The 27,434-nt window shown below is 41.3% G+C and overlaps 2 protein-coding genes across 4 annotated transcripts in view; both read left to right on the top strand.

The window, feature by feature from the left end:
- Positions 1-8,133: 8,133 nt before the first annotated feature.
- Positions 8,134-18,780, top strand: cdc42ep1b (CDC42 effector protein (Rho GTPase binding) 1b). 3 transcript variants are annotated; one of them, XM_026165656.1, is made up of 5 exons: positions 8,134-8,307; positions 8,921-9,091; positions 12,676-13,191; positions 14,180-14,734; positions 17,592-18,780. In XM_026165656.1, exons 4-5 carry the CDS (start codon positions 14,281-14,283, stop codon positions 18,221-18,223), a joined length of 1,086 nt encoding a protein of 361 aa, XP_026021441.1. In that variant the 5' UTR covers positions 8,134-8,307; positions 8,921-9,091; positions 12,676-13,191; positions 14,180-14,280; the 3' UTR covers positions 18,224-18,780. The 3 variants fall into 3 exon arrangements, with proteins under 3 accessions (XP_026021441.1, XP_026021443.1, XP_026021442.1); XM_026165658.1 differs by lacking the exon at positions 12,676-13,191; XM_026165657.1 differs by lacking the exon at positions 8,921-9,091 and having other exon boundaries at positions 12,676-14,734.
- A 4,469-nt stretch (positions 18,781-23,249) lies between these two features.
- The window catches only part of LOC113021132 (interferon-induced very large GTPase 1-like), a 240,720-nt gene continuing 236,535 nt past the window's right edge, over positions 23,250-27,434 (top strand). The window contains exons 1-5 of the mRNA XM_026165603.1: positions 23,250-23,294; positions 23,875-23,906; positions 25,160-25,262; positions 25,344-25,937; positions 26,465-26,473. Coding sequence (XP_026021388.1) covers positions 23,880-23,906; positions 25,160-25,262; positions 25,344-25,937; positions 26,465-26,473 — 733 coding nt within the window. The 5' untranslated portion in view covers positions 23,250-23,294; positions 23,875-23,879. The remainder of the gene's footprint in view (positions 23,295-23,874; positions 23,907-25,159; positions 25,263-25,343; positions 25,938-26,464; positions 26,474-27,434) is intronic.

Below are 27,434 nucleotides of genomic sequence, written 5' to 3'. Positions count from 1 at the left end.
AGTCCCACTCCTCTCCAAATCACGGCGGATTTCCTTATCGGGACTTATGATGTCAGTGTAGCAGAGGCCGGAGGCACTAGATGGCGCTTTCAACCAATGCTTGTCCACACACACACACACACACACACACACACACACACACACACACACACACACACACACACACACACACACACACACACACAGCTGTCACGTATAAACTCCGCATTTCACACTTTCCACGGCTGTCAGATGGAAAAATTAGACAGTCTACCTTAGGTTCTCACTGCTGCGTCAAATTGTTAGTTGCCACACAATTGTCATAAAGAAAACACTAGTCATTAACCGCCAGGTGCTACAAGAGTAAAAGGAAAAAAACCCTGCTACCTTTTAAAACTACAGGGGAGACGGTTGTTATTGCAGGAAGCCCTGCCCTGGAGCTCAGCAGGTTAGTCACCAAGACAAGGGACACCTGAGAGAGCATTTTGCCCAAAATACAGTGACGCACAGTTTCATTCTCAGACTTTTTTCAAACTTTTGTTTGGGCTTGTCCTCGGTATCTTCCAAATCTCTTAGTAAATATAGTCTAATGAATCAGGGTTTCAAATAAGTGGGAACCCTGACTCATCCATACAGGAAGAAAAGAGGTAACAAGCCTGTGGAAGGTGTGGAGGTGTGGAAAATCAGTGTGTAGATAGGTGGCAATTACCAGTCATATATAAGGAAGTAGAGGAGCAGTAAAAGACTTTATGACATCTGTGTTCATTTTTCCCTTTAAACTAAATTTAAGTACATCTTTAACATGTATGACATAAACAAAACATATGATTATAAAGCCACCCATAGACTCTTTTCTTTTTCAGGGCAGCTAACACTTAAAGTGGGCTCACTCAGGGATTGTCATGTGAAATGAGTCCTTCAGTTACAGTATAATTCAGAGAGGAAATGCAGGGGGCCGGCAGAAGAAGGTTATTTTCCGTCCCCAGTTCTGGGCTTGGGGTCTCTGTGGTCCTGCTGAGAGACAGCGTGGGTTAATGCAGACAGGGGATTGTAAATGAGATACCAAAATATGTATTCATACACCCATACATTACAGGAAGCTAGGTGGGGAAATCAGCTTCCTCCCTCTATTTTCTATCTTCTGGTGTATCATTTTTCTTTGACTTTCAGTTTCACCCGTCTGTACTTATAGGTCAAAAAGTCATATCTTGCCTCTGCCTGTCTGCCTTCCTGACCCCCTCTTTTGTGCTCCCTCTTGCCCACTCTTTTATCTTCTCTATTCTTCCCTTTTCTCTTTCACTTCGCCTTCCTGTCTGTCATCAGCTTTCTTCTTCAGACAGCCCAATCCCTAACTCTCGGTTCAGGCCTTGGCCTGCGGCGTGAGGGAGGGCTGCAGTGAATGAGCATTCCTGTTGTTTCTGAGGTGACAGCGGCACAGAGGAGCCATTGATGACGGCACCGGACCCCACAGTTTGTTCATGCCGGAATGTGTGATATTGTGGAAGTTCAGTCAGACAGAAATAGTCTGCGTAGAGTTCCTACGTTCACTACACATATTTAATTTTTCTTCTCTTTGACTTTTTCTTTTATGAATAAAAAAAAAGTGCATGCTTCAACATCTGAAAAGCAAAATGCACTATCGTGACCACAAGAATGCGGTACTGATCCAACAACTTCAGCTAAAGCAATAAGAACCCAGAACAGAATGAAAACATCTCAAAAATGCTGATTTCTGTTGGGTTCATCTGTGTTGTTCTTCTCCGCTCCTGCTCAGAACACAACAGGCCTGGCTCTTCACCCGGCAGCTGACCCCACCGATGACTCAAGGCTGGCGGCTGCACAGAATCACCCCTTTGTGTCCACAAAGAATGCATCTTTTCTGGCTTTTTTAGAAAACAGAGGCAGAGAAAGCGAGCCGCGGGGGCATGAGTAACGGAGACAGATTTAAATCTGATGACATGTGATTTATGCTTCCTTTGGAGGCAGAAGATTGTGACAGAAGATCCCCTGACTGATCAGGCTGCTGATAAGGGATACTTTAAGATAAAGTTTATAAGTGAGAAATTAATATTAGGTTAATATTAAATGATGTGTAGCAACTATTCCCTACTGGTAAAGAGGAAGATAGATTTGTAAAAAAAAAAGCCTGATTAGATTCCCACGACCAAGAAATACACTTGCTTTTCCTCTAATGTGGGAACTCCGGCATAGCTTAATGAGATCTTGTAAATATCCCACAGTTATATGCAATTTCCTGTTTAGCATGGAATCAACATCGATAATCACCAGAACATCAGAGTGAAGGAAGAAATTCTTAGCAAAGCAAACATCATGCCTAGAAAAACAATGTGTGGGATGACATCTGATAACCTTCTTGTTATGGTGGTATTTTTAATTGCCTTAAACTGACCTGCTTTTGTAAAATATTATTATACACAGTGCTGCTCAAAGGTCTTGTGCCACACATCATTTATATTTAGCTTCCAAGGAGCCAGACTTTGTTATACTTTATTCAAGGCGTCTTGAGCAATAGTTCTCTGGGTTTCCTGAAAGTCTGTGACAGTTTTCTTTAGACATTTGCTGCTTTTCACTCATTTTTTTAGTCCAGTCCTTGTACCTGACGTGGCACATCGAGGTTTGTACCAGTGTTGTGTCAACTTATCAAAAATATAACTTTTAGACACTTTGTAATTAGCAGCCTGTTAAAAATAATTTGTTCCCATTTCTTTAGTTGAATTTATGAAAAGTGCTAAAGATAATAGAAATTGAAATATTTCAATTCTCGTCAAAAATGTTGGACACAGAAAAGTACCGTCAGACTTTTATCCAGTATGCAATACAATTTAGAACGTGTCTCATTCGTTTGTCAGCATGACAGTGATACCAAACACACTACCGGGATAGAAAAACACACAATAAACACTGACATCAGTCATGGATTGGCCTCCCCAGAGGCCGGACCTCAACATTATTAAAGCAACAAAACAAAAGGCAGCCAGCATCTAAAGAAGAGCTTTGATGTCCTTCAAGAAACCTGGAGAACTATTCCTGAAGACTACTTAAAGAACAGAGGTGCCAAATAGATCAAATATTCACTTTCAAGCTCGTTAGAATTGTACAAACTCTATGTTTGCATATAGAATAGAATAGAATAGAATAGAATAGAATAGAATAGAAAACTTTATTTGTCAATTTCTTCAAATGTACTTGCTATAAACGAAAAATAAACGAATACTTCAGTTCGGTGTGATTTGCTCTGAGCTTTTCACCCGTGCAGCACGTTAACCTACACAAGTGTCTCATTGTTGTTTATTCACCTGACTGTTTGTTAACTGTAAATCTCTGACACAAAGGAATTGAAATTACGTTTCACACTGTCCCATGCGTAGACATTGACAACAATAAAGTGCAGATGCACAACAAAAACAGCCCTAACAATAAGGTAATATTAAATAGGTAACAGGATAGACAAAAAAAAAAAAAGTGTTCCAACAGTGTTCCCTGGAAAATAGTATACTAGTCTACTTGAGGTAGTCCCAGGTTGTGGTTGGTAGGGGCATATGTATTTCCATATATTTTTCCTGGCAAAATATAAATGGCGGTTGGCTCTTTTGCCAGTATTGTAGTCACAACACAGTGCATAATCAATTTGGTGTCTCCTTCTTTATACAAATCATGCATTATTGGTCTTGGTCAGGCTGTTTTGCAGCTGCTGGAATGAAAGAAGAGGAAAATGTCTTTGGTTTGTAGTTGGGATTATACAACACAAACGGACGCACACATCTAGAGCTGTGTGAAAGGCAAATATAAACTCTTAATGTACGCTCTAGTAGTAAAAAAAGGTAGTTTAGTCCAAAAGTAACGTCAACCACTAAATGTAACCTTTCCCCCACACTAAAACACGGCATCAATCATCCTTAATTGACCCATTATGCTGCTTAGAGTCTGTTTTCACATTTAGATAAACCAACACAGACAAATATTCGCACACGCACACACAAACATCTTTGTGGTGCCAGTGAAAACTGGCGCCCCGGCCTGCTCCTCTTCCTGTCACTCTCCTTCCAGGGCAGTGAGGTTTGAGTAGAATTACAGGGTGTAACAGGGCTGTCTAAATCTGAGCTTCACCACACATTTGAAATGCAGACACAGACAACTTTACAAACCGCTGCACATCAATTTTCAGATACGCAGTGTTAAAAAGGCATCTTTTGCTATAACCGCATGCTAAAAGTTGCCTTAAAACAGAATCAGGGTTATATAGTAATAAAACCGTCACAATACACATTATATATATTTTTCTGGTCTTTTTGGATTCCACTCGTTTTTCTGAGTATTTAAGCTCACATGTCAACATGCCCGGTGTTATTTTCTGTGGCAGCTCCTGCTTCTGTGCTTTATGTAAAGTTGAAGAGGACAAAAGCAGAGCTAGCATATGGGTGTCATTGTTTTCTGTCCAAGGTCAAAGGTTTGACAGATGCCACACCTGCTGCTGGGTCACATACCACTGGCTTTTTCATGTTAACTGGCATCAATGAAACTCACCAACAGGACAATCAACCCTCCTGGAGAGAGTATTAGTTGGGTTAAGTTATTCAGTAAGATTTCAAGAAGCCATCTAGTTGTTGCTCATAATCTTTGACATATCCTTTGTTTTCATATCCAGCTCAGCATCTGGGTGTACGCGCTGAGCAGGAGCAACTATTTCTGTGAGAACAATGGCTGGTTTCTCACCGGTGCTCCTAGGCACCGTCATCTGTCTCCACAGGCAGACATAAAGGGACAAGAGATTAACTCTTGCTGAGTCTTTGTATCTCTAATGATTCCTCCTGGCTTTTAAAAAGGTCATGCAATATCCCTGCACAAAACTGTGCCCTCACTTACTTATGCTGTTTTCTGTCACTGCAGAAGGTGAGAATCACTGAGCTGGAGTGTGGCTTCCTACAGAGCAAAGTAAAGCTTCATACATGCATGCACACTTTTTAGAAAATTGACAGAGACATGCAGCACACACATGCAAATTGAATTTTTGGACACTATGTGATGCAATGCATTGAAATGTCTTAAGAGATCTCAGTACTCCAGATTCTTGTTTTTCTAAAGCACACTGCAGAAACGCACCAATAATTGTGTGATACCCCACTCATATAAAAGCTCCCCACATTTTAAATCACCATTGTTATTAGGCACATTTTCAGTCTGATCTAAATTTATTTATTTCCTTTAAGACATAAATTAAGGTTCGAAAAGGGCTCAGCCGGGATAATTTGTTGACTTCTTTGTTTTTAACTGGTAGAAACTGGTTGAGGAAAAATGTTTTCTCAGGAACTGGTGAAAAAGCTGCTTTCTTTCCTTCTTTGTGGTTCTTCTTTTTTAAAGTGTTTGTTTGTAAAACTTAACCACAAAACTATGAATTGCACAACCCCATGGCTTTTGCTGAAGAACTAAAGAGCAACGTCCCTGAACGTGGGAGGGGTAGATGTGTGGGTCAAATACTGGAATTTTGCCCTGGACACTGGGGTTCAACTTTAGCTCAAGCCAAATGTCAAGGCTTACCAATTACTCCTCATTATTCTCATATTTTTTCTTTAGCATCACAAACCCATGTTAGAGCATCTCTGGGGCGCATTGCTTTGTGTGAGACTACTAACAGAGATGGCTTTCTAGCAGGAGGTCACAGAAAAAGTCCTGTAATTAACCCTCACAACCTTAAGCCTTTGCGTGTTTTGGTAGTTTTAAATATTTTTATTTATATATAATTTCCTTGACCTCTAAAAAGAACCTGCAAAAGATCTGCATCATCATAAAAAAACATCTGGCTTGCCTCTCTGGGCTTCTCTTGGAGACTTAGTGGATCAACAGCTAAGAGGTAGATTACTTTGCAGGAAGAGTTTAACAAAGTTCTGATGCAAAAATGCTGATGTGATGCAAAAGGTGAGAAACTTTTTGTTGCAAAGTTTCCAGGGAATGATCTCAGTATAATTATAGAATAGAATAAACAGATAATCTGCGTCAGACGTTATTGTCTTAAAAAACACGGCTCTCCTAAATTTAAACCCCGGTATCTAAAAACAAAGTGTTTCAGCATGCGTCTTTGTGTTCATGCCTGTTGTTTTATTGCAGCCTAGAAAGCACTGAGGATTTGCTTTACAATACTCTATTGTCTCCGAGCCAACACTCAGCTTCCTGGCAGGCCTGAATCCATCCAAAACAGGAGCGTAGATCCAGCAAAGACAGAGAGATCAGCTTCTTTTTTGTCCCTTTTAAACCTTCCATATATCACCTTCAGAGTCTTCTACAAACGCACATCTGGGTTTGTGGAGATCAGGAGTCTACCCTGTATCTGGTCTCTAAATCAGGAGCCAAGTGCAAAGTGAAATCACCCTTATATTTAACCATAGCTAATTTGTTTAAATGTGTTTATACTGGATGAGCTCATTACACTGACAGGCCGATGGCGATAGTGAGACGTTAACTGCTAAATGAATTTCAGCATCTGAAAGGAGTTTTAACTTCTTGGCGTCCTCTCTGATTTGCGAGAAAGCCATTTCCTGTGCAGAAAGCCTTCGTCTGTCTGAGACTTCTCATCCTGTTTGACTAGCATTCCTTCCTCTTCACCCCCTTCTCTTTCCTCCTCTTTTTCCCACAAGCTTTGTGTGTGTTTTTTGGTCAGTTTGTCCTCTTTAATCCATGCTTGAGCCCATTTCTGCCATAACTTGCTTGTGCAAGAATTCAAAACGTGATCTCAAACACTCCTGAGCAGAGACAATATTTTCAGCACAATAGTTTATGGTGCCTGACTTCCTGTTATTGCTCACTCCCTCTGTCTTCTGTTTCTTTTTTTTTTCCACTGCTCATCAGAGAGCCTGTGATACTTGTCAGTGGGAGCTGCTCAACCACTCAGATTAACACAGCAGTGATGAAACCTTGTCTCGTATCCGTCCGCAGTACCGTCTCCCTTCATCACATCTGCTTCTCTTCAAGCGCCTCCCCTTTACCAACTTCATCTGAGCTATCAGCTTCTCTCCCACAATCCCCCCTTTTTTATCTTGCTCTTTAACATTTGCAATGAGATCGTATTTTGCAGGTTTCAAAATGATTTTTCATTGTCATATATACATCATAAGGTAATCAGATCAGACATCTGGGCTTCTGTTTATCCAGTCAAATCTTTAGACTTTTCTTTTTTTTTTCATTTCTGGGACTACAACAGCTGGTGTGAGTGATAAGTAGGCATTAGTGGACCTACGGGGATAATTTAACCTCTGAATCTCAGTTTAAAAGAGCAAAACTAGTGAGAATAAGAAGCACCAAAACTCTTCTAAAAAGTCATATTAAAGAGTTTGATGGATGTCAACTGAAGCAAAGGTTTAACAGATTTAAAGTAAAGAATTATTCTGTGTCTGCTGTGGATATATGTGTGAGATATGTGCTTTGTTAAAGAGCTGTTCACACAGATATCCCACACAATCACACACCTACCTGCAAACAGATAGTTGCATGCCCACATAAGCTTGGCCACGAGTGTATTTATTCCCCTCAAAAAGCCACAAACCCACAGATGACATCTATGCAGATATGAGGAAATCTGAATAAAGGTCAGGGCGTGTGCATGTGTCTGTGTATTTGCTGCACATATCAGGTCATGTTTTTGATAAAGAGTTACTGCTTCCTGCCCAAAGGCAGGGCTAAAGATGCAGATGAGTTCAGACAGGAAGTAAATGCACATTAAAAAAAATAAAATAAACAAGAGCAAAACTTCTAGACATGTGCTCATATTTATAAGTATAACCTCACAGTGGCTGGACAGTGTGGGTACGGCCACTATAGTTTCTTATTAAAGCCTCCAGCCCTCCATGAGGCTCACACCTGCCTGTGACTGTGACTGTGTCAGCTATTTCTGCTGTTTGAGTCGTTCTGCTTTATCACAAGCCTGATGAACAGATCTGCACGTTGTTCACACTCTTTCTTCTTTTCATTCCTCTTATGTTGAGTTAATGTTGATCCTTCTCGGTCAGGTTTTAGCTTTGCATTGCTTCACCTATAACATACATGCATAAGGCAGGGTTTCACACTTCCGAGGTCCTTCTACCACTCCACCCACACCCTTCTTTCTCTCTCTCTCCTCTTCCTCCCCATCCCCTTCCAGTTCACTTGCCAGTAGCAGCAGCACCAGCACGGATCCGCTACGCTGCTGCGGTGCACTGATGTCCCAGCAGAAACTTACGGTGCACGCCGCAAACCGAGCAGGATGAAAACGAAAATAGATGGTAACCTCGAATTTTTTTAGAATCCGCTCTCTGCGTTTTTTCCCTTCTTTTCTCTAAGGTAAGATTAATCGAGGGAGTTTGTTAATGGCTTTGTGCATGTGGCTTGAAATTTACCGAGAACTGCTAATGAGCCTGCGATAAGAACAGCAAAAGTTATAGCCGAGGTGCAGTTACGCGGTCTGAATAAAGTGTTCCTATGAATTTACGCTCCAGTGTGTGCGTTTTTAGGCATGCATTCAGTGTATGAGAAGAACAGCATGGAGCTGTTTCACTTTTGCGTCTTATTCAGTTGTAATAACCTGTTACACGCCTTTGTTCCAATGACAGAGTCCGTTTGTCTCTGCAAAGTAACAAAGAAACAAACAAAAAGCGCTATCCAAGCTTCACACCGTTCATATATTGCAGGTGTATCAATCCAAATGCAGCATCATTGTTCAGTAAACGTCTCTCTGTATCCCCGAGCTTGTCAGTCACTTCATTTGAAGTGACTTTTTGCGTAACTTTTTCTGTACATCCTCTTTAACAGCGTCACTTCCCACAAACTCAGAGGTGGTTTGTGTTTTTAATCAAATTAAAACAGAAGTGACTGTAAAGCCCTTAACGTGCACTGAGGTGGTGAGATTTTGTTTGGTTTAAGCGTTTTAAATCAATTGGTTGGTGTTCTCCTCCAGCTGAGCCACAGAACAACTGTCCCAGATTTGTGCCAGGTCTCAGATCACTGGGCTGGCAGCCTGTCAGGGAGCTGGCGTCACTGTTAGAGAGGCTGCCCTTCAACCATCTAAACAACTGGAGTCCTTTCAGAGGCTTGGGCCTGTGTTAATCGCTGACCTCTCTTGAAGATGGTGAGTGAACGAGGACAATGAACTAAACATGCTTTATGTGCTTAATAATTACTCCTTTAAACTGCCAGTTTAATATTTCATCAACTGCACCTTCTCATTGTGTTTGCTTGATGGAAGTTTGGCAGATTTCATTATAGCCTTTGTCAGGCGATGCTCTCAAAGAGAATCAGACGTGTTTGCACGTAACTGTTGCCGGGCCTTGTTTCCCCAGAGTTTTGTTGACCCAAGTCCCAAACATAAAAAAAGGAATTCATGAAACTAGTGACAGATGGCGAGTGTTAAACAAGGCCACAGTGACTGATGTGTTTGCTTACCCTGCAGTTGTTTTGCAGTGCTTTCCTCACAGTATTTGTGCACTAAAAAATAAGTTAGTGAACCCGTCGGGGAGTGTTAGTGTTGTTATCTTCAGTGTTTCTGCACAAGTTTTGTTGACTCAAGAGAACATCAAGGTACGCGACAGAGGAAGGAAAAGAAAGGTCATATACAAGTGAGCGCTTCCATGTACGCACTGTGATATCAGTTGAATCAGCGTAAACCCACACCTCTCAGTCATCACTGACAGAGTCAAATCATGTATAGTGCTCTTGAACGTGTGCAGCACAGACACCCTCATGGCAGGCCGTGAAGTGCATTGCCACGTTGCAGCAGTCGATCCTTGTAAAGTGAGCGCATGCTGTATTTTTGAGCTGTGTGTAATGGTCAGGGTGCTCTGACCTCAACCGCAGTTTGCTGGTGCAGTGCTCTAAGAGGACGACGGCCCTCCGGTCCAGGGGAGGAAGCAACTTCAGAGCTGATCCACTCTGACTCAGCCTTGCATCTCCATATAAGTCTACATGCGACCATGTTTCGCTGCCAGCCTCTCAGATGTCTCCAGAGCCCATTTTTGCAGTTTGTGGGTCTGTGGTACCAGATGTTTAACTAACGCGGTAATTCCACTTGCAGCTGGGTGACTGACAGAGACAGGAAGCATGTTTGACAGTGTGTGTGTTTTTGTGACATAGGGAAAGACAGAGACAAAGGACAGTGAGATTAATTAAAGTGAAAGCCTAAAATAGAAGCCGAGGGGGACACACACTTAAAGACGGAGGTATAAATGTGCTTCTCATCAGCGTCCCCAGATCCTTTATTTGATGCACATAATTGATGGCGTCCGGTCTGCTCTCCCAGCTGCACGCTGTTCCCATTACACTTTTCAGACCTGCATGTTTGCCACTGTGTCTGCAATCAGCCCGGCCGCTCATGTGAAACAGGTTTGTTTACGGATGCCCGCAGGTTCAATTTAGGGATAATTAGCATGTTTAGCACATCTAAACGTCTTTCTGTGTGTTCCTAACAAGGCCAATTGTAGGACTGAAGTTTCCAAACTGAGTTTATGTGCCGGAATTACACTTCATTTTACATGGAGAGCTGAGCTGAATTACTGCTCACAAAGTCACAAGAGGGGAGGGGGAAGAAGATTATATAAAAGTCTGTTATGTACCTAGAAGAATTTGGCAGCTAGAAGAGCTGGAGAAACATAATAGCTGCACCATGAGAAGCTGTGATTGATTAACACACTTAGTAGTAATAATTCAAGGAGACTTTGTCCCTGTGTTTGCTTTTCATTTGCATCGATAGCGATTCATATGGTCCTTGTCAAACATCGCTAGGAACCTGAGTGAGTGCAGCACCGAGTTTGAGGCCAGTTCTACCAGTGCTTCTTATATGTACGCGAAAAGTTGTTCCATGATGTCAGTGTTTATGCAGCGTTTACTCTAGAGCAGGGGTGTGCAATTAATTTTGCCAAACGGGCCTCATGTGGAACTGGGACTGTTGTGGATGGCTGCACCAAAAATGCTTACATAGAGATAAAATTCATAATAAGCAGAATATTGAGGCAGCTATGACTGTGAATTGGGGCTATGTAAATAAAATTGAATTGAATTGAATTGAGTTCATTGATGCAGCCCTCCACAACAGTCCCAGTTTCTAATGTGGTTAACTTGGAAAAGTTAACACTCCAACCCTGCCCTAGAGTGACTGCTAGCTGCTCCACTCTGTGTGTAGTGGGAGGGGCACATAGAAACACAGGTGCACATTTGTTTAGTTATCTTTGCGATCATTGACATTAAATAATTGCCAAGCTTCTTACTTCTAAATTTAACCATCAGAACAAATTGACAAAATTGTTAACTTAACCCCGGCCTAGTTCTAAACCCAAACCTAAAACTTAGTCCGAATTCTCAAAAAGTCCTTTTCAATGGGTGTAGAAAGTGAGGACAGGCCATAAAGTTGTCTTTTTTTAAATGTCATTACTCTGCTCCCCACAAAGAAAGCTGGACATGTTTGGATCAGCAGTTTTTAGAAAGCTGCAAACCATTCTGCCTGTTCTACACAGCAACATGTTGAAGCCACAATCACACAGACACAAGCATTTACTGCAGCGACTGAATCTTCCTAACGTCCCTGTTTTCAAAACTCTGAGGTCATGAGTGCCTGCACGTGATGTGTTTATGGGACATCTGTAAATTTTAGCTCCAAAAACACAAGTTGCACTCTGCCTGAAAGGGTGCTCCACTCGTTCATATGTAATACTAATGTGTTAGGAAATAGGAATAAAAACAAAAAGCTAGTCATATTTTTTATTTTAATTGAAGGAATTCAAAAGTTGGGGATTTTATCTAAAACTCCCAACAGCACAAAGCAGTTTCCAATCCAACTCTTTCCAAGGCTGGTGTTGTCATCTACACTGCATGTTTGCCTCTGAGGTTAATGGTTATCTGTCACTCACCTTCTTGTGCTGCACAGGCCCAAATCACTAAAGCTAAGTATTATTAAGCTGAGCTGAGAGATCAGAAGTGGTCAAATCCCCAGACTTTCCCTCTTCTTGTATGAATGGATATTGGCTCTTTCTGCAAATATGTCCACTTTTTCCTCTGATTTCTTTCCCTTCTTCAGGTCAGTAAATGTTATCTGTTTCAAAATCTTTGTGCTGGAACTCTATCAGTAACCAAAAATGAATAGAAAGCGATCTTAGTTCATACCTATGCCCAGCAAGCGTGGTGCCATCATCTTACTTAAGTTCTTAGATCACACTTCCAGATTGGCCTGGCAGCAGCCTCGGCTAGTAACTCCTGCAGCCTGTGCTGTTAATCCATCGCTGGCTGTGTTGTTGAAAGGTCTCGTGTTTGGAGATTACTAGTGCTCCTTTTGCCTTGGATTCATTCGTTCAGCAGGAAGGAAGACAGTCCTCTAAGTGTGTCCAGGAAAAACAGAACCTGGGGACCTTCGGATGTTTTTGGAGAGTCGTTTATTCAAAGAGCTGATTATTTCCCCACCTGTCGAGTCACTGCTTCAACATTAAACTAAATCAGATTCTAAACTACAAAAGTGTGTAAAGGGTAAGGAGGTGAGTCTAAGTACACTCTGTAAGCTCCCCGTCAGGTTTTATTTGTCAAGTTCGGTCACAGACTTCCCAGCAAATAATCCCAGCAGTGCAACATATTAGAGCTCTGATGCATTTATGTCTGCCTGAAAACTCCTTGTTTAGGGTTTGGTCTTGCGTGTAACTCTCATCTCTCTCCTTTTTTCTCCCTAATCTTTAGCTTGCCCCATGTGAACTGAATGAAAACCTACCTGGCAAACACTGAAGTCCTAAGTGGATTGAAGAAGGCTAGTAAGGGAGTCCGAGAGGGAGGGAAGACAGAAGGGATTAGCAGCTAATCCAGTGCACGGACAATCCTGAAGGAGCTTTATCGTTCTCCCAGAACGATGCAGACGAAACAGTTACTGGATTACACCGCTTTACTTTATTGCCCTTTCCAAGAGCGCATCAGCCTTCTTCTTTTGCTCTGATTGCTTTCGTTGGCTCTCAAAAGGTTTTACCTCTTGGGTGCACAGGGAACAGGGAACAGAGGACAAAGAAGCCGGGCGACAAGGCCTGGGGACAGGATGTCCTGTGGACAGTGTGGTGCCACACATGGATAAATCTTTTCAGCGGTAGACTGTGCATGGCAGCGGACGCTCTGTTTTTTGTTTGCTCGGACACTAAGGAAGACAAGTGGAGAACAGCGCAGTGGATAAGACACTTAAGACCCTCTCAGAACAAACACTTAATGCCAGTAAGCAATATCGGAAATGCAGCAGTGTTAAATTTCAGCTGTATTTTTTGAGTCTTTACAGAAAGTACCTGAAAGCTTGTGAACCTCAAGCAAGATAAAGCTCACTGACCAATAAAAGCAAAAGACTGACAATTTCCATTCAGTGATTCAGGATGCATGCATTTCATCACTGCTTGCTCTGTGTGCATGCAATGTTCATGGGTTGCTAAAGTGCGGTTAGAAACCACAGAGACCTGAGTAACACCTCAGGCACACACTCAAGTGTTTGTCTCAAATTTAGGCTAATTTAGGCTATCAGCAATAGTGAGAAGAGAAAGTACGTCAAGTGAAGGAATGTAGTAATATTTCTGTTATACCCTTTAATGTCTGCTGTTTGTTTCTGTGTAAAAGCCTCATAAAAGGGAAATTAAGCACACCTTCATAAGACTTCCTGGTGACACAATTCTCTTAATGTGTGCAAGCAAAATTTAAGTTCTTCAAGAGTAAACAAAGGATTAAATTAAGTGAAAGCACTATAAAAACCAGCCTGGTTTATTGTTTTCAAACAGCTGTCTGACAGCTGAGTGTCCTTTCAGCTGTGAAGTGATTTTCTTTTCTTAATTTGCTGAATAACTACTCAGTCAGCCTTATGCTCTCAGGCTGAGGTAACCAGAGGAAGCGTGGTTTGACGTTTATCTTTGTTATTTTGTCATCACCGAAATCTACAGTTGCGCAGTAGAAGTACGTTTGGTCATTTTGGACAAAAGCAGCGGTGAATGAGTGGAGACAGAGAGGGTGAAATAGACGGGGATGGCTCTACATTCATTTTGGCATCTTAGAGTGGAGATGTAAAAGGACGCCGGGGGCAGGCAGTGGATGAATAGCTGGCTGTGACTGTATTGAGAATTGATTATACACACATTCTCTGCTGACTGAACGACCACATATTTCTGTTCTCTCTCCTCGCTGTCCAGGCTTTTCAATTTTTCCTTCTTTTTTTTTTTTCCAGTGGACCCCAAACTGGATTTCAGACTTGACTGACGTGTAATCAGAGTCCAGGCGTTTCCATTCAAATTTTAAAGGGAAATTACGCAACTTTTCTTTGCCACTATGAGTCTTGGAAAGCTGCCAGGGATTAAAGGCCTTGTGTCTGGCTCTCAAGGGAAACGTCGCTTCAAGAGCGACCTCTCTGTGGACATGATCAGCCCACCGCTGGGAGATTTCCGCCACACCATGCACGTCGGTCGTGGCGGGGATGTGTTTGGCGACACTTCCTTCCTCAGCAACTACGGAGGCATCAGGGAGCCAGGAAGTCCAGACTCAGCGAGCAGCTCCAAAACAACAGGATTCTTCACACGCACCTTTCGGCATGTGCGCAAGACTTCTGGTCCGCGGCCACGAGGGGGTTCTCGCGATTTGTCTTCCCCGCCGCCAGATATCTCACCTATCATCAAGAATGCGATCTCCTTGCCCCAGCTGAACATAGACTCATCTAATGGGTGCCTGCAGAGGGTGCTGTTCCCCAGCTCCATCAGCTCAACAGATGATTCCTTCTGCACATATGGTGAGATAATACAGATAATCACTTCCAGCATGGGACTGGACTTATGTAAAGCATCTTAGCGGTGAGATTATCGTCATTAAAAGTGAGCAGAGAAAATGTAGAGGCGCCGATCATACGCAAATATAACGGTTTATTAAGAAGGCAGCAGCGTGTTATCTGAAAGAGTGTCACACGAGCTACGGCGGCACAGATTAATCGACTTCGAGCACAGACTGCGTGCGCTCGTGTTGACAGTGGGACTGCACAGTTGGCTGAAAAGGTCAAAGGTCACAATATAAGCCATTAGAAGCACTATCCATTTACAAATTGCTTGTTCCTGTTACGTCAGATAAACCTGTGAGGTTGTGACAGAAGCTTATTTTGAAACTTATTTCTGAAACCTCACAAATAAACCCAGCAAGATAACCAGAATTGTTACCTCTTATAATAATGAATATACTTTAGTCTTCAGCCCCTCCTTTATCTCACACACATTCTTGATCTTTTTAGTTTTTATTATCCAACAGAGGCTACAGAGGCTAGACTACATGTGTCAAAACATGCCTACGAACATTGCCTTGACATTTGAAGGTTTTGAGCGATTAAATGCCAAAAGGCACAGTATTCATAAAATAACAGGTGGAAACAAAATTAAAAGTTAATACATCATAGAATTAAAGATCAAACAGAGCAGGGAAGCTTTAAAAGAGAGAATTCCAAAGAAAAAAGCTCCACAAAAGTTTGTGGTGATCAGAGGAGCAGGTGGTTTAAAGAGATCAACAGAGGGATCCCATGAGTATATAAAGGAGGGGAAGTGTGCAGAACATCAGAGAGAAAATAGGAATGGAGGTGCGATGCTATGGTGAGACTTTAAAGTAAGAAGCAGAATCTTAGACTGAGTGTGGTATTTTACAGGAAGTCGGTGAAGCTGTTAAAGGACTGGAATAATTAGTTCTATGAACGATGTTTTTGTATTGACACCAGCAGATGCATATTTTTAATCCTTTGAACTCTGTAGAGAAGTTTGTGTGGTCAGCCAGAGAGGATAGAACTACAAAAAACAATACAATATGTAACCAGAGCATGTTTTAGAGTAGCAGTGCTGTTAGCTGTGTGGATAGAGAATACCACATTTGTCCAGTCAGACGGACTGAATGTCGAAAAACTGCATCCTGTTGCTGAAATTGTAGTTATTATTTTTTACGACACATCAGCATCGTCTGGTTTTTTTTTGTACTTGGTCTGACATTTGACATTTGACAGCCTTGATAAATGTGGAACTCGTGGTTTCGCCTCACCTCACATGGGACAAAGTTTTCTATTGTAGCATAAGAATGATTAGTATTGGCAGGAGGGGCATAAACCAAGGTGATTATATGAGTTTGACGTCATGATCTTCTAGTCTTTTAGAAGCTTTCCAATGCCACATTAACATCACAGCCAATTTGTGCTATTTTGTTGTTGAGATAGAAGTTCCTGCAAAAGGTATTTATATAGAAAATTAAATGTGATGCTCCAAAATAACCAGGCAGCGAGCCAGTATCTAAGCCATGCTGTCATATTCAAGATGAACTATGTTCTTCAAATTCAAACTGTTACTATGATACAATTTCTCATTGTCGTCTGAGCTCACTCTCCAGCAGACTTTGACTATAAAGTCTGGCCCTTCTTTCAGCACCATTCCCACATTCCTCCAGGACAACCGGTAAACACGCTGGCATCTTCTGAATCATTTGGAATCACCAAGGCAACCCCTGTACACAATTAGGCCCATAAACACACACACTTACACATACACACAGCTGGTTTGGAAGAAAGAGAAAGACTCGCAGGGCTTTTCCTGTCATCTCTGTGTGCGTGTGCCTCAGTGAACGCCATAAACACACCATTCATTATATCTGCTGAGTGTTCAGAGCTTATCAGGCAGCGGTCTGCAGTGTGGAGACTGGAAATCCCCTTTTGCTCTCCAGATTTATTACCCACCTCATAAGGAATGCACACAAAGTTGATGATGTAAGCCATCAGAGAGAGAGTCAGTGAGCTAAGGCACGAGCTTTTTCTTATCAGTCTTGAATTCGCCCTCTGTTGTCATTTGCATATATAGTTTTTTCACTGATGCTCTGCAGTCTGGATTTTTTTCTTAAACATTATTTCTCAAATTTTTACACATATAATTTAAAACTAAATCAATCAAACATCACCAGCACTTCACTAACGTTGCTGGACTTCCATTATAAAACATTTAACACCCTTCACTGCTCTTGCATTTCTGCTGACTGACAGTTAACAGTAAGTGATGGTGACACTAATTCACAGTGTTTACGACAGCGTGAGTTATCGTTGGTTAGGCACCGTGGAGCCTGACATTACCAGTGGGTTGTTACATGCTGCCCCCTTCTGGTCAGAGAGCTAAACTGCAGAACATAACCTCCAGCTCACACAAGAATTAAAGCTTATTATTATTTTTTTAACATACAGGCATTATTCTTTTTCTGATTGTGATATTCAGACTGCAAAGATAATTGTTTTTGAAGTAACTCAAAAAGTGTAAAAAGCAGCGAGGATCTGTCCTCACCTCACATGTGCATACATGGAAAGCTGGAGGCAGGACCAGCAGCAGAAGACCAACAGACTAATCAGAGTAGAGAGCAGATATGACACTGATCAGTATATGGCACTGCAGGGAGGAGCTGGAGGGGAGATGTGTTATAAAGCAGCTTGTAGTAATTGTAGGCAGATATAAGCAACTTAAGCAACATGTGGTCATTTCATGATCAGCTGAGGTTCAGCCTATGTTTGTTCTTGTTCGCAGATCAAAAAAAGGATTCGTTTGATTTGGTAATATAATTAATTCACATCTTTTTGTCTTTGTTTGCAGGTCTGCAGTCTGGGTTTGTCACTCTGCCGCGCCTCTCCCGCATCGACAGACAATTCCATGATGGAAACGCGCAGAAAGGCTCGGCACCAGACAGTGGCAGGCTAACACGTACGCGCTCGGACTCCCTCACTTCCTTCACTGTGGACCTCGGCCCTTCTCTCATGGCTGAGGTCTTGGGCTTGATTGACGACCCCAACCGCCTTCGGATATCCAATCACAGCCAAGAGGCAGGGGAGGAAGAGCAGGGTGAGGAGGGAGACGACAACAGCTCGCTAACAGAGACGCCCGTGCAGACCCCTCTAGTCACCTCACCTGACCTTTCCGTGTGCAGCGGGTCAATCGGGCAGGACACAAACAACAGGCGGTGCTCTGGTACGTCTGATTTGACAGAGGAGGAGGACAGGAAGTCTGTAAGGACACCGGATGCGTCCGCTCGGTCCCCTCATAGATCGGAGCCTGTCATGGAGGCAGAAAGGTTCCAGAAGGCTGCTGACGTGCTGTCCCGCCACTATGGTGGAGGATCCTTCACGAAGGGAGTGAGGAGGAGCAGTAGCGGTACAAACCAATCTATTTCCCAAAGCCGCGAAGCGTCTCACGAATTAAGTGAAGAAGAGGAGGAGATAAAAGTATAGATGTCAAAACTCTGAAACTGTCCAGCGACCTGGGTTCACGAGGGAGGAACGTGTGACTTTCTGTTCCTCAGAAACATCCTTCATCCTTTACACATGCATATACACGGAAATAACTGACCAGTACTCAGTCATGATGCCAGACTTCCCCCCTCTTCCTGGACAACACTGCTGTTGTGATATTAAACTGTCTATTTATTTGTTGCTTTTCAGTATACAGACAACTAACACTATGTAGTCATGATGTTCTGAAGCAAATTAAAAGAACAATAAAGAGTTCGCAGGGCTGAGGTGTCAAAGGGAAGCTGGGATTTAAAGGAACAAAGTAGCTGCATTATGTTTCAATATTAACACATTACAGTCCCTGTAAATAAATTTAACAGAAGGGATTGTTTTGTTTTTATTTTGTTTTTTTACAGGTTCAATTCTAATACTAATCCAAAGTCTATATGATGACCTCCTGTAACAACTATAATACTCAGTAAACATGTATCAGTGTTAGACTCGATGTTGAATAAAGTGTGGGCTGGTGTAATAAAAGACTGATTTAAAACATGAAATATCTGCTTACATTATCCATTAATGATGTAATCCCACTCCCACTATTAGTCTGTCCTCTGGATTTCCTTATCTTAATGTTTTACTGCAAACATAAAACGTGGCTGATCCTGATACAATGCAGCTCAGTCTACTGTGATCCTGCCTCATAGACTCTGATTGGCTCTGTGAACAGTCATGAGTCAGACTGTAAATCACTTTGACTCATGACCTACTTTGAGAGGGGATGGTCTGCACCACTACAGTGGCCGGAGTCAGCTTATTTACAAGTCCTGTTTAAATGTGATAAAGTGCTGCACAACGTCAGACATCGGTGATAATAAATAAGAAACTCTGAGAAGTGTTTCAGCTGTGCACCCTGCCTCATATACACTAAAGGTGACAACGCTTCTACAAAAGAAGTGTGTCTGAATTAGAGGGAGACAGGTGGAAACAGAACATGCAAGGAGCAGAGATAGTTAAGGCAGAGGAGTTTAAATACAACCATCCAAAGAAATGGTCAGTGCACAAGAGAGGTGAAGAAGAGAGAGCAGGCAGGGTGGAGCAGGTGGAGACCTGTGTTAGGGATGATGTGTGACAGAATGATAGCAGAAAGAGTGAAAGCAAAGGTTTATAAGATGAGAGTAAGATCTGCTGTGATGCTTGGTTTGGACACAGTGGCACTAACAAAAAGACAGGAGGCAAAACTAAAGACATGAAGAAGAAGAAAAACAAGAAAAAAAACACCTGTGCATCCTTGATAATAACTCCTCCACAAACCTCCTCTTTTATCTATCTTCCAGATTAATTTTAGGAACTGATACATCCTTCAAGGTTGTGTACTAAGCCTGACTTCTGGTCTGGTTTTTATTTGGAAGAAGTAATGTTGAGGCTGCTGCAGCCTCTCTTGGTAATGGAGCTGCATGTCCGGCAACTTCATTGTATGCATTAATTTAACAATCATAATCTCTTAATCTCTCAATTTTCATTTATTTGAAAACAGTTTATGATTTTTTGTCACTTAAGTAAATGTTTAATAGTGAATGTAGTAGACCGATTCTTTGGGTTCAGTCATGTCTTCGACAACTCTGTGTTCACCACGCTTGTTGCAAAGACGTGCAAAAGCACACCTGAAAATGTGTGTGCAAAACTGAATTTAAGACGAATCCCTCAAAAACAGCAAAGCTCTGCAGCTGCACAGGTCATGTGGTGATAGAATAAATACACTGGTATGTGTAAGTACATTTTTTTTGTCAGCAAGCGAGCTAAAATGTATTTAGCTGCCAAATGGAGATTATCAGTGTGATTAAATGAGTTTGTTAGGCCAGCTAGAAGCCTGCTGGACACTCCTAGGTGAGGTGTTTCAGATATGTCCCATCAGGAGGAGCCGCTGAGTTAGAACTGTTACATCTTTTGGCTGGCTTGCGAAATGCTTTGGGAGCATCAGTAGCATCAGGAGCATGAGTAAGACCAAATTTTCACTCGGTGCTACCTCAACACTCAGCATAACTGCTGTTACAGTCGCTCTGATGTGCTTGCTTTGCCTACAAATATAACAATGACAACCCTCAGATCAATGTATTTTCTAAAACTACCTTACATAATAACCAGTAAATAGCCGAGCCTTAGTTTAGTTCAGATTAAACATACTATGAAAAACAAAATGGGACATCATTGAGAGCCGCATTTCTTCATGGGAGACTTCATTTACTCACTCATACACACATGAATCTTTTTCAGGAGGGTTCCAACCATTAAAGACAAACTGGAGCTACAATCCGTGTTGTGTACCAACTTGAAACCATTTGTGGTTGATTTTATAGATCTCACTAAAAATAGGATGTATGCCATTCAAATGCAATAGTATGCCGATTGCAGTGGAGAGTCAGATGATATAACCAAACACGACGTCAGGTATAGAAGCTATTGATGCATTTGATGCCCAGAGTGGACACCAAACATACATAAATATAAAATTTATTTAATCCCACACTGGGAAATTCACTTGTTACAGCAGCACAACTGACAGCTAGAAAAGTGAATTGGAGATATATTATATCAGCGCATTAAAAAAAGCCAAAATCCTATAATATTTACAGATGGTTACTATATACAGTAAAATACAACATTTTTTTAATAGTGATAATTATATACATGAATTTTTAAATAGTATTATCACCTCAAACAAAGAGATGCCTACTGGGTTTAGGCTCTTTAGGTCACCAGTTACCCTGGACGTCTATGGCTCATGTGTCTTGTGATAATTACTTTGGTCCTAAAATAGAGTCACTTTGTTGGTATAAATTAAATTAAATCAAATTTTTAATGCTGGGAGGTCAGTTTCTTTATCATAATTATGCAAATTCTCCTGACAATTGATCAACAACCACTGATCAAGGCCCACTGATCAAACACCACTGACCTCCCAGTCCATTGTTCCTTCTGTGGGCTGGTTTCAGTCATTGGGGAAACCTGCAGTCAGCTGAGACTGAAGGAGTCACTTGGATGAGTGATGAAACGTTTCTCCCACTGAAAACGCTGCGTCCAGACTAGCACTGAAGTGTTTGTCACACCTTCTGCAAATACCACCTTTTCCACAGAATGCTTCAATGAGTCTGGTAATGCTTGAAGCATGACGGCTTAATCTGGTTCATTTTTCAGATGTTTCTTAGTATTACTGTTTCATCTGAAAGCTGGCAGAGCCTGTTATCACGCCCCTTTGCCCACATAGTGTTTTTCCAATTTTTCAACAATAAATGACCTTTGGACTGCTCTTATGTCTATTTGCCCCCGATAGTAAAAGACTTAAAAAACAGGTTTAAACCCAGGTCTATAAGGTCTGTGTGATTTGTTTTAATCATTGCTTGTTCGATTTTTTCCACTTCTCTTCAAATGACCTCAATTCAATTTAATTCAGTTTCATTTATACAGTACCAACTCAGAACAACAGTCGCCTCAAGGTGCTTTAAATTTATATTGTAAGGTAGACCCTACTATAATACATGGAGATGAAAACCCAACAATCACATGACCCCCTATGCACAAGCACTTTGGCGACAGTGGGAAGGAAAAACTCCCTTTTAATAACAGGAAGAAACCTGCGGCAGAACCAGGCTCAGGGAGGGGCGATCTGCCGTGACCAGTTGGGGTGAGAGAAGGAAGACAGGATAAAAGACATGCTGTGGAACAGAGCCAGAGATGAGAGAGGTGACTGAAGAAGACATACTCAGTGCATCATGGGAGTCCCCCAGCAGCCTACACCTATTGCAGCATAACTAAAGGAGGATTCAGGGTCACGAGGTCCAGCCCTAACTATACGCTTTAGCAAAAAGGAAAGTTTTAAGCCTAATCTTAAAGGTAGAGCTAGTGTCTGTCTCCCAAATCCAAACTGGAAGCTGGTTCCATAGAAGAGGGGCCTGAAAACTGAAGGCTCTGCCTCCCATTCTACTTTTAAATACTCTAGGAACAACAAGTAGGCCTGCAGTGCGAGAGTGAAGTGCTCTAATGGGGATATATGATACTATAAGGTCATGTGAGAAGCAGGATTTTAAATTCAGTTCTGGATTTAAGAGGGAGCTGATGAGGGGAAGCCGTACAGGAGAAACATGCTCTCTCTTTCTAGTCCCTGTCAGTACTCGTGGTGCAGCATTTTGGATGCATACATACAAGTGTTTTTAACTGTGGATCATATCAGAATACTTTATTAATCCCGAGGGAAATTTGGGTTAATTAGGGATATTTCAGGTGATTTGAGATAGTGGACAGAAACAGCAGGCATGGTTGGCAAGTTTTAGCATGTCAGACAGAAATACTTTTCTAAGTATTTTTATGTACTAATGATTTTATCTGTCTCTTGTTTATGAGTCATCTGCATGAAGGAGAGTTTTCTTTAGCTTCCTCTGTTGTGCATTGTGGTCTATTGGAAGTATTCCCTCATATCTTGTCAGATTCCTATTTATTCCAATAAGTAGAGCAGCCACCTGTGAGAAAAGATAAAATCTGTGTGTGTGGGTGTGTGTGTGTATTTGCCTTCAATAACAAGTTGAAAAGGTAAAACCAAGCGAGCATAAATGTAGGATTTAACGCTCTATGTCACCTCCATGTTTCCAGTAAATATTGTATCTCTTACTATAATTCCTTCTTGGAGAATAGTACCTGCTTCACTTGGGCTGCACTCAGCCTACAGTTTTTTTGTTTCCAGATAAATCTTGCAATCAAGTCCCTGTCGCATTAGTTCACACCATAAAACCAAAACCCAATTGGTGGTATTTTAAAATCAAGTCTAACTAGCCTTACAGGTCTCAGTATCAAACAGCAACAAACGCGGGGTTTTCTGTAAGTTGCAAGTCTTGACTTGAATTTTGTTTCTCTCTCTTTACCTGTTTTCATTGCTGAATGGCCGGTTTTATGTACAATTAGTTTTCCTGGATCACTGCACACAGTTCCGTCAAAAGAAGGTAGGAGGGATTTGTTAAGGTAGGGAGTTAAATAGTACCTCAGATCTCAGATAAAGCAGACCCGAGGAAAGGAACACAAGGTGAGTCCATGCTACAGAGCTTACAGAATACGCTTTCAAATATATGATTCAAACTGAATCTTTTCATTTTATCATTTTGAATAATGTGAAGCTGCCTTTAGGTCTAAATGATACTAAAAAGCTGCCTGAAGTCACATCAGTAAAAAGGAGCACTGTGAGGATGTTGTTTGGGCAAATTTACTCAGCGGGGTAAATCAGAAAAATGCTGATGTGAGAGAAAAGCGCAGAGTATTTTCTACTAATAATGCGCTAATTTGTTAACAAAGATGCAGTCAGTTCGTTTCAGTAAAGAACTACAATCTATGAAGAAATCAACAGCAAATCAGCGGATCAAACACGGTGGTGGAGCAAAAGAAACAGTAAAGGGTTCTCTCTGAAACACGGCAGTCAGATAAATGAGAGGCTGATGAAGCGGAATTGAAATGATTTTGAAAAAGGGTTTATATTTACACACCGGTGCATATTTACACACTGGATCTTATAATAGTGAAGTGCATTTGTCATGCGTTTCATTTTTAAATAGCTTTTATTCCTGTTACTGCAAGATATCTGTGTTTCTTTCTCTTGTATGACTCTGCAGCTCAGATGGAGGAGACGGCAGCTGACAACAAGGTAAAGGAATTTCACCGATGTCCTTATCTCACAGTTACATCGTCGTGGTAATAGGACTTTCTGTCACTTTGAGTTTTGGATTCATCTTTTATTATCATTCTTACATTTTTAGTTTAACTTTTATTTTATTTTGCTTCAGTTCTTTCTTTTTTTTTTTGACTTGTTCCCCTCACTGTTCTGTGTTTGCACCTTTGTCCTCCTGTGGTCCTGTTTATTTGGGATCTTGTTTAGTGTTAGTCTTTGTGTGTCAGTGCACTTGGCTCTTGTTTATTTCTACTTCCACAAGTTACTTTGGTGGCTCGCGTTCGTTTGTTTCTCCTTTGTGATTGTTCTGCATGCTTTCAACTGTGTGAAATTACTTTCACAGCTTCTGTCTCTCATTCCCCATCAGCCCTCATTGTCACAAACACTGTGTACGGTCCCTCGTGTGCTCTCCAGAAGGAGGTCCTTGTTATTCATCACTGGCTTTTGTCTTTGTTTTTGTTAATGTTGGGTTTTTTTACTGGTTTTTAAAGGCTCGCTTACTGTTGGAGCAGTTCAGCCTGCATGCCACATTTGGATGCTCACCTCTACATTCCACACACCTGTTGTGACCTGCATTTGGTTTATGGTGTCAGATTTGTCACAAACAAAAATGTCACTAAACAGAGTCATAAATACAGGATTCTAAACAAGACTATGTAGTATTTTCTATGTAAAGATTTAGTAGAAAATGGCATCCTGTGTAAATAACAAAGTCACACCAACCTGGTGTGTGTTGTAGTTCAGGTTTCTCTGTTCATGTTTGGATAACCAGTTTTGGCCTTTTTATACAAAGAAAGAAACATAATCTTTATAGGATGCAGAGTAAATGTGAGTTTACATCTAATGTTTCACTCTGAACACTGAAATACTGGTGGAAGTAATGCTCAGGATTTAGAAAGTGATTAAGTGTAATGATGTGGGCGTTTGTTGTCTTTGTCTGAAGTCCAAACCTGTTGGGCTGTCTGTAAATAAAACACACCTAACTGTTTTAGTCTGAAATCCTGCTGTGATATGAGTGGTTCTAGATTTTTATCATCTCATATTTAAGTTATTTTATTTTTCATTCAAATGAGCATTTATTAAATATACTTGAACCTCTCTTTTTCATTTGAGATTAAAATGTTTTGATTGAATGTTTTGCCCTATAATAGAAGAACAGAATAGCTCTTTATTGTCATTGTACATGCACAATGAAATTATGGAAAAACACACTGTAACTCTTTTCTTAGTGCCTTCTAGCGAACGATGCTCATGAAGCTCAACAACCAGAAGAGAATGAGGAAAAGGGCAAGACTAAAACTACGTCTGAATCAGTTGCAGATAAAGACAAAGGTAATATTTTTAATCAGAAGCTTGGATTTTATAGCTTATATTTGCATTTTAAACTTACTGATTTTGTTTGGTTTGTTTCAGAACTGCCTGAGCTCACAATTGTGTTACTTGGTGACACAAATTCCATGGAGATTGGGCCAAACAACATTTTACTTGACCACGAAGAGAAATCCAATGTGGATCAGTTTTCATCCAAGTTGTATGATATGTGTGGTCGGCAAATCTCTGTCATTAATATGATCAGTCTCCAAAATGTTGCTAAAATCCCATCAGATCAGGCATTTCATGTCTTTCTCTTACTGGTGCCATATGGTCTGCATTGCAGCCATTACAGCTCAGGGATTCAGTGGCTAGAAAAGACGTTTGGAGAAGGATTTCTTCCTTATGTAATGACTGTTGTAACTCGTGAGCCAGGTGAAAAATGTGAAAGTGCACTGGCAGACCTGAAAGCTAACAGTGGTTTGACCGAAAAAAGATTCCACACATGTACAAGAAATATGACAGATGAAGATGAGATAATAGCTCTGTTAGAGAAAATAGATATCATGGTCTCTGAAAACAATCCCCACTGCTACAGTGGACTGATGTGTGATGAAGACAAAGACGAGGATCATCTGCAGCCAAACAAAAAAGAGGATGAGATCAGATCTTCAGGTTATCAGCATAAACAAAAAGGTGAGATGTTATGATGGAGAGAACTTAATTCCCATAAATACAGGTTTTTATGTTGAATGTTGTTGTTTTTATTTTACTTTTAATGCTTTTTATTTTGTTTTTCCCCCTGATTTTTGCTCTTGGCTTTCCAAAAATATTTTTATTAACATCCAATTCCCAATTACTGTAGAAATTAGCAGTAGATGTAGTAGAAGTTTTATGTTATTAACTCCATAACTGGTTTTCTTGAATGTTTACAGTGACCATTTCGTTTTAACAGGATTTACCTCATGTCAGCAAAATGCCCCCAACTATATATCAGATCCCCTCATTGTAGGGGTCAGTTTCTTATTCCTTAGTTTAACATTTGAGGCACTGGTTTATAGTTATTACTTTGAATACATAAACCAAACAATCCTCACCAGTTACTACCAGAACATATAGCTTTTAAATAGAAACAAAAACACGAATAACATGCCTTCACATAGAAATAAAAAAATATAGCTTCCCAATCCCACTAACACTTTCTTCCCTGAGAAGCTCATAAGAGTTACTCAGTCCAGGATCAGGATAATTCATTTAACTGTTCAATGACGCAGCTGTTACAGTAGTCCATGAACATGGGTTTTCTGGGTTTCAGGAATATCTATTACGCTGTAATTAAATATTTTAGTGGAGAAAGTGGCCTTTTGTATTTGTGGCTATTGGTAGCTGTCAAAGCTGAGCATTGGTAATTATGGCTACTGGATCCTGTCAGGGGAATGCCAGTGGCGGCTGGCTAAGGAGGTCGTGCCCCGCCCCCACCCAACTGCTTCCAGGTTGACCATCTCAGGGGAAGACCCCCCATTTTCAATGTTTGTATGGGTGTCAAGCACACACAGTGTTGCTGCCAGACCTAGACTCCTGCGAGCACTGCTGCATAATGCAGATTGTTGGAATGGTGTTGGCAGCCTGAAAAGCCATTGCTTGTGTTTCTGACACGACAGCGAAGCCTAGTGGTGAATCCAGCTCAGCTGCTGCTTGCAGGGTGGACATAGTCAAGGACACGGAGGCTCATTTTCCTCCTAGACTCTAAAGAAGGGCACAGAAAAGATGAGGAGGAGGATATTAACAAACATATCCTTGGAGATGAAAATTAGGTGGATGAGGAAGATTCCATTCTTTTTTCCCTACAACTATAGGCAGATCACACTACTCAGCCTTCCCAGGAAGGCCTGTGCTAGGGTACCAGAGAGGGGAGTCCATCCATTAGTTGAACCTCAGATTGAAGAACAAGTCATGGAATGCTAAACCAGCTCTTTGTCCTCTCTGGGCTGTTTGAGTGTGTATGGGAGTTTTTCCAACCACTTTACATGTGCTTTGTAGACTTGCAGAAAATAAGTCACCATGTTGAAGGATTCTGTGGTGGGTACTTTCGGAGTATTGGGTACCTGGCCCATTCTTATGAGCCTTTCGGTCCCTGCACAATCTCAGTGAGACCCTAGTTTGCATTACCAACAGTAAGTCATTTTTATGAGG

The sequence above is a fragment of the Astatotilapia calliptera genome, chromosome 4 (genome assembly GCF_900246225.1).
Source record: "Astatotilapia calliptera chromosome 4, fAstCal1.2, whole genome shotgun sequence".
Taxonomy (NCBI): domain Eukaryota; kingdom Metazoa; phylum Chordata; class Actinopteri; order Cichliformes; family Cichlidae; genus Astatotilapia; species Astatotilapia calliptera.
The sequence above is the reverse complement of the archived record's forward strand: the minus strand, read 5'-3'. Positions and strand labels throughout refer to the sequence as shown.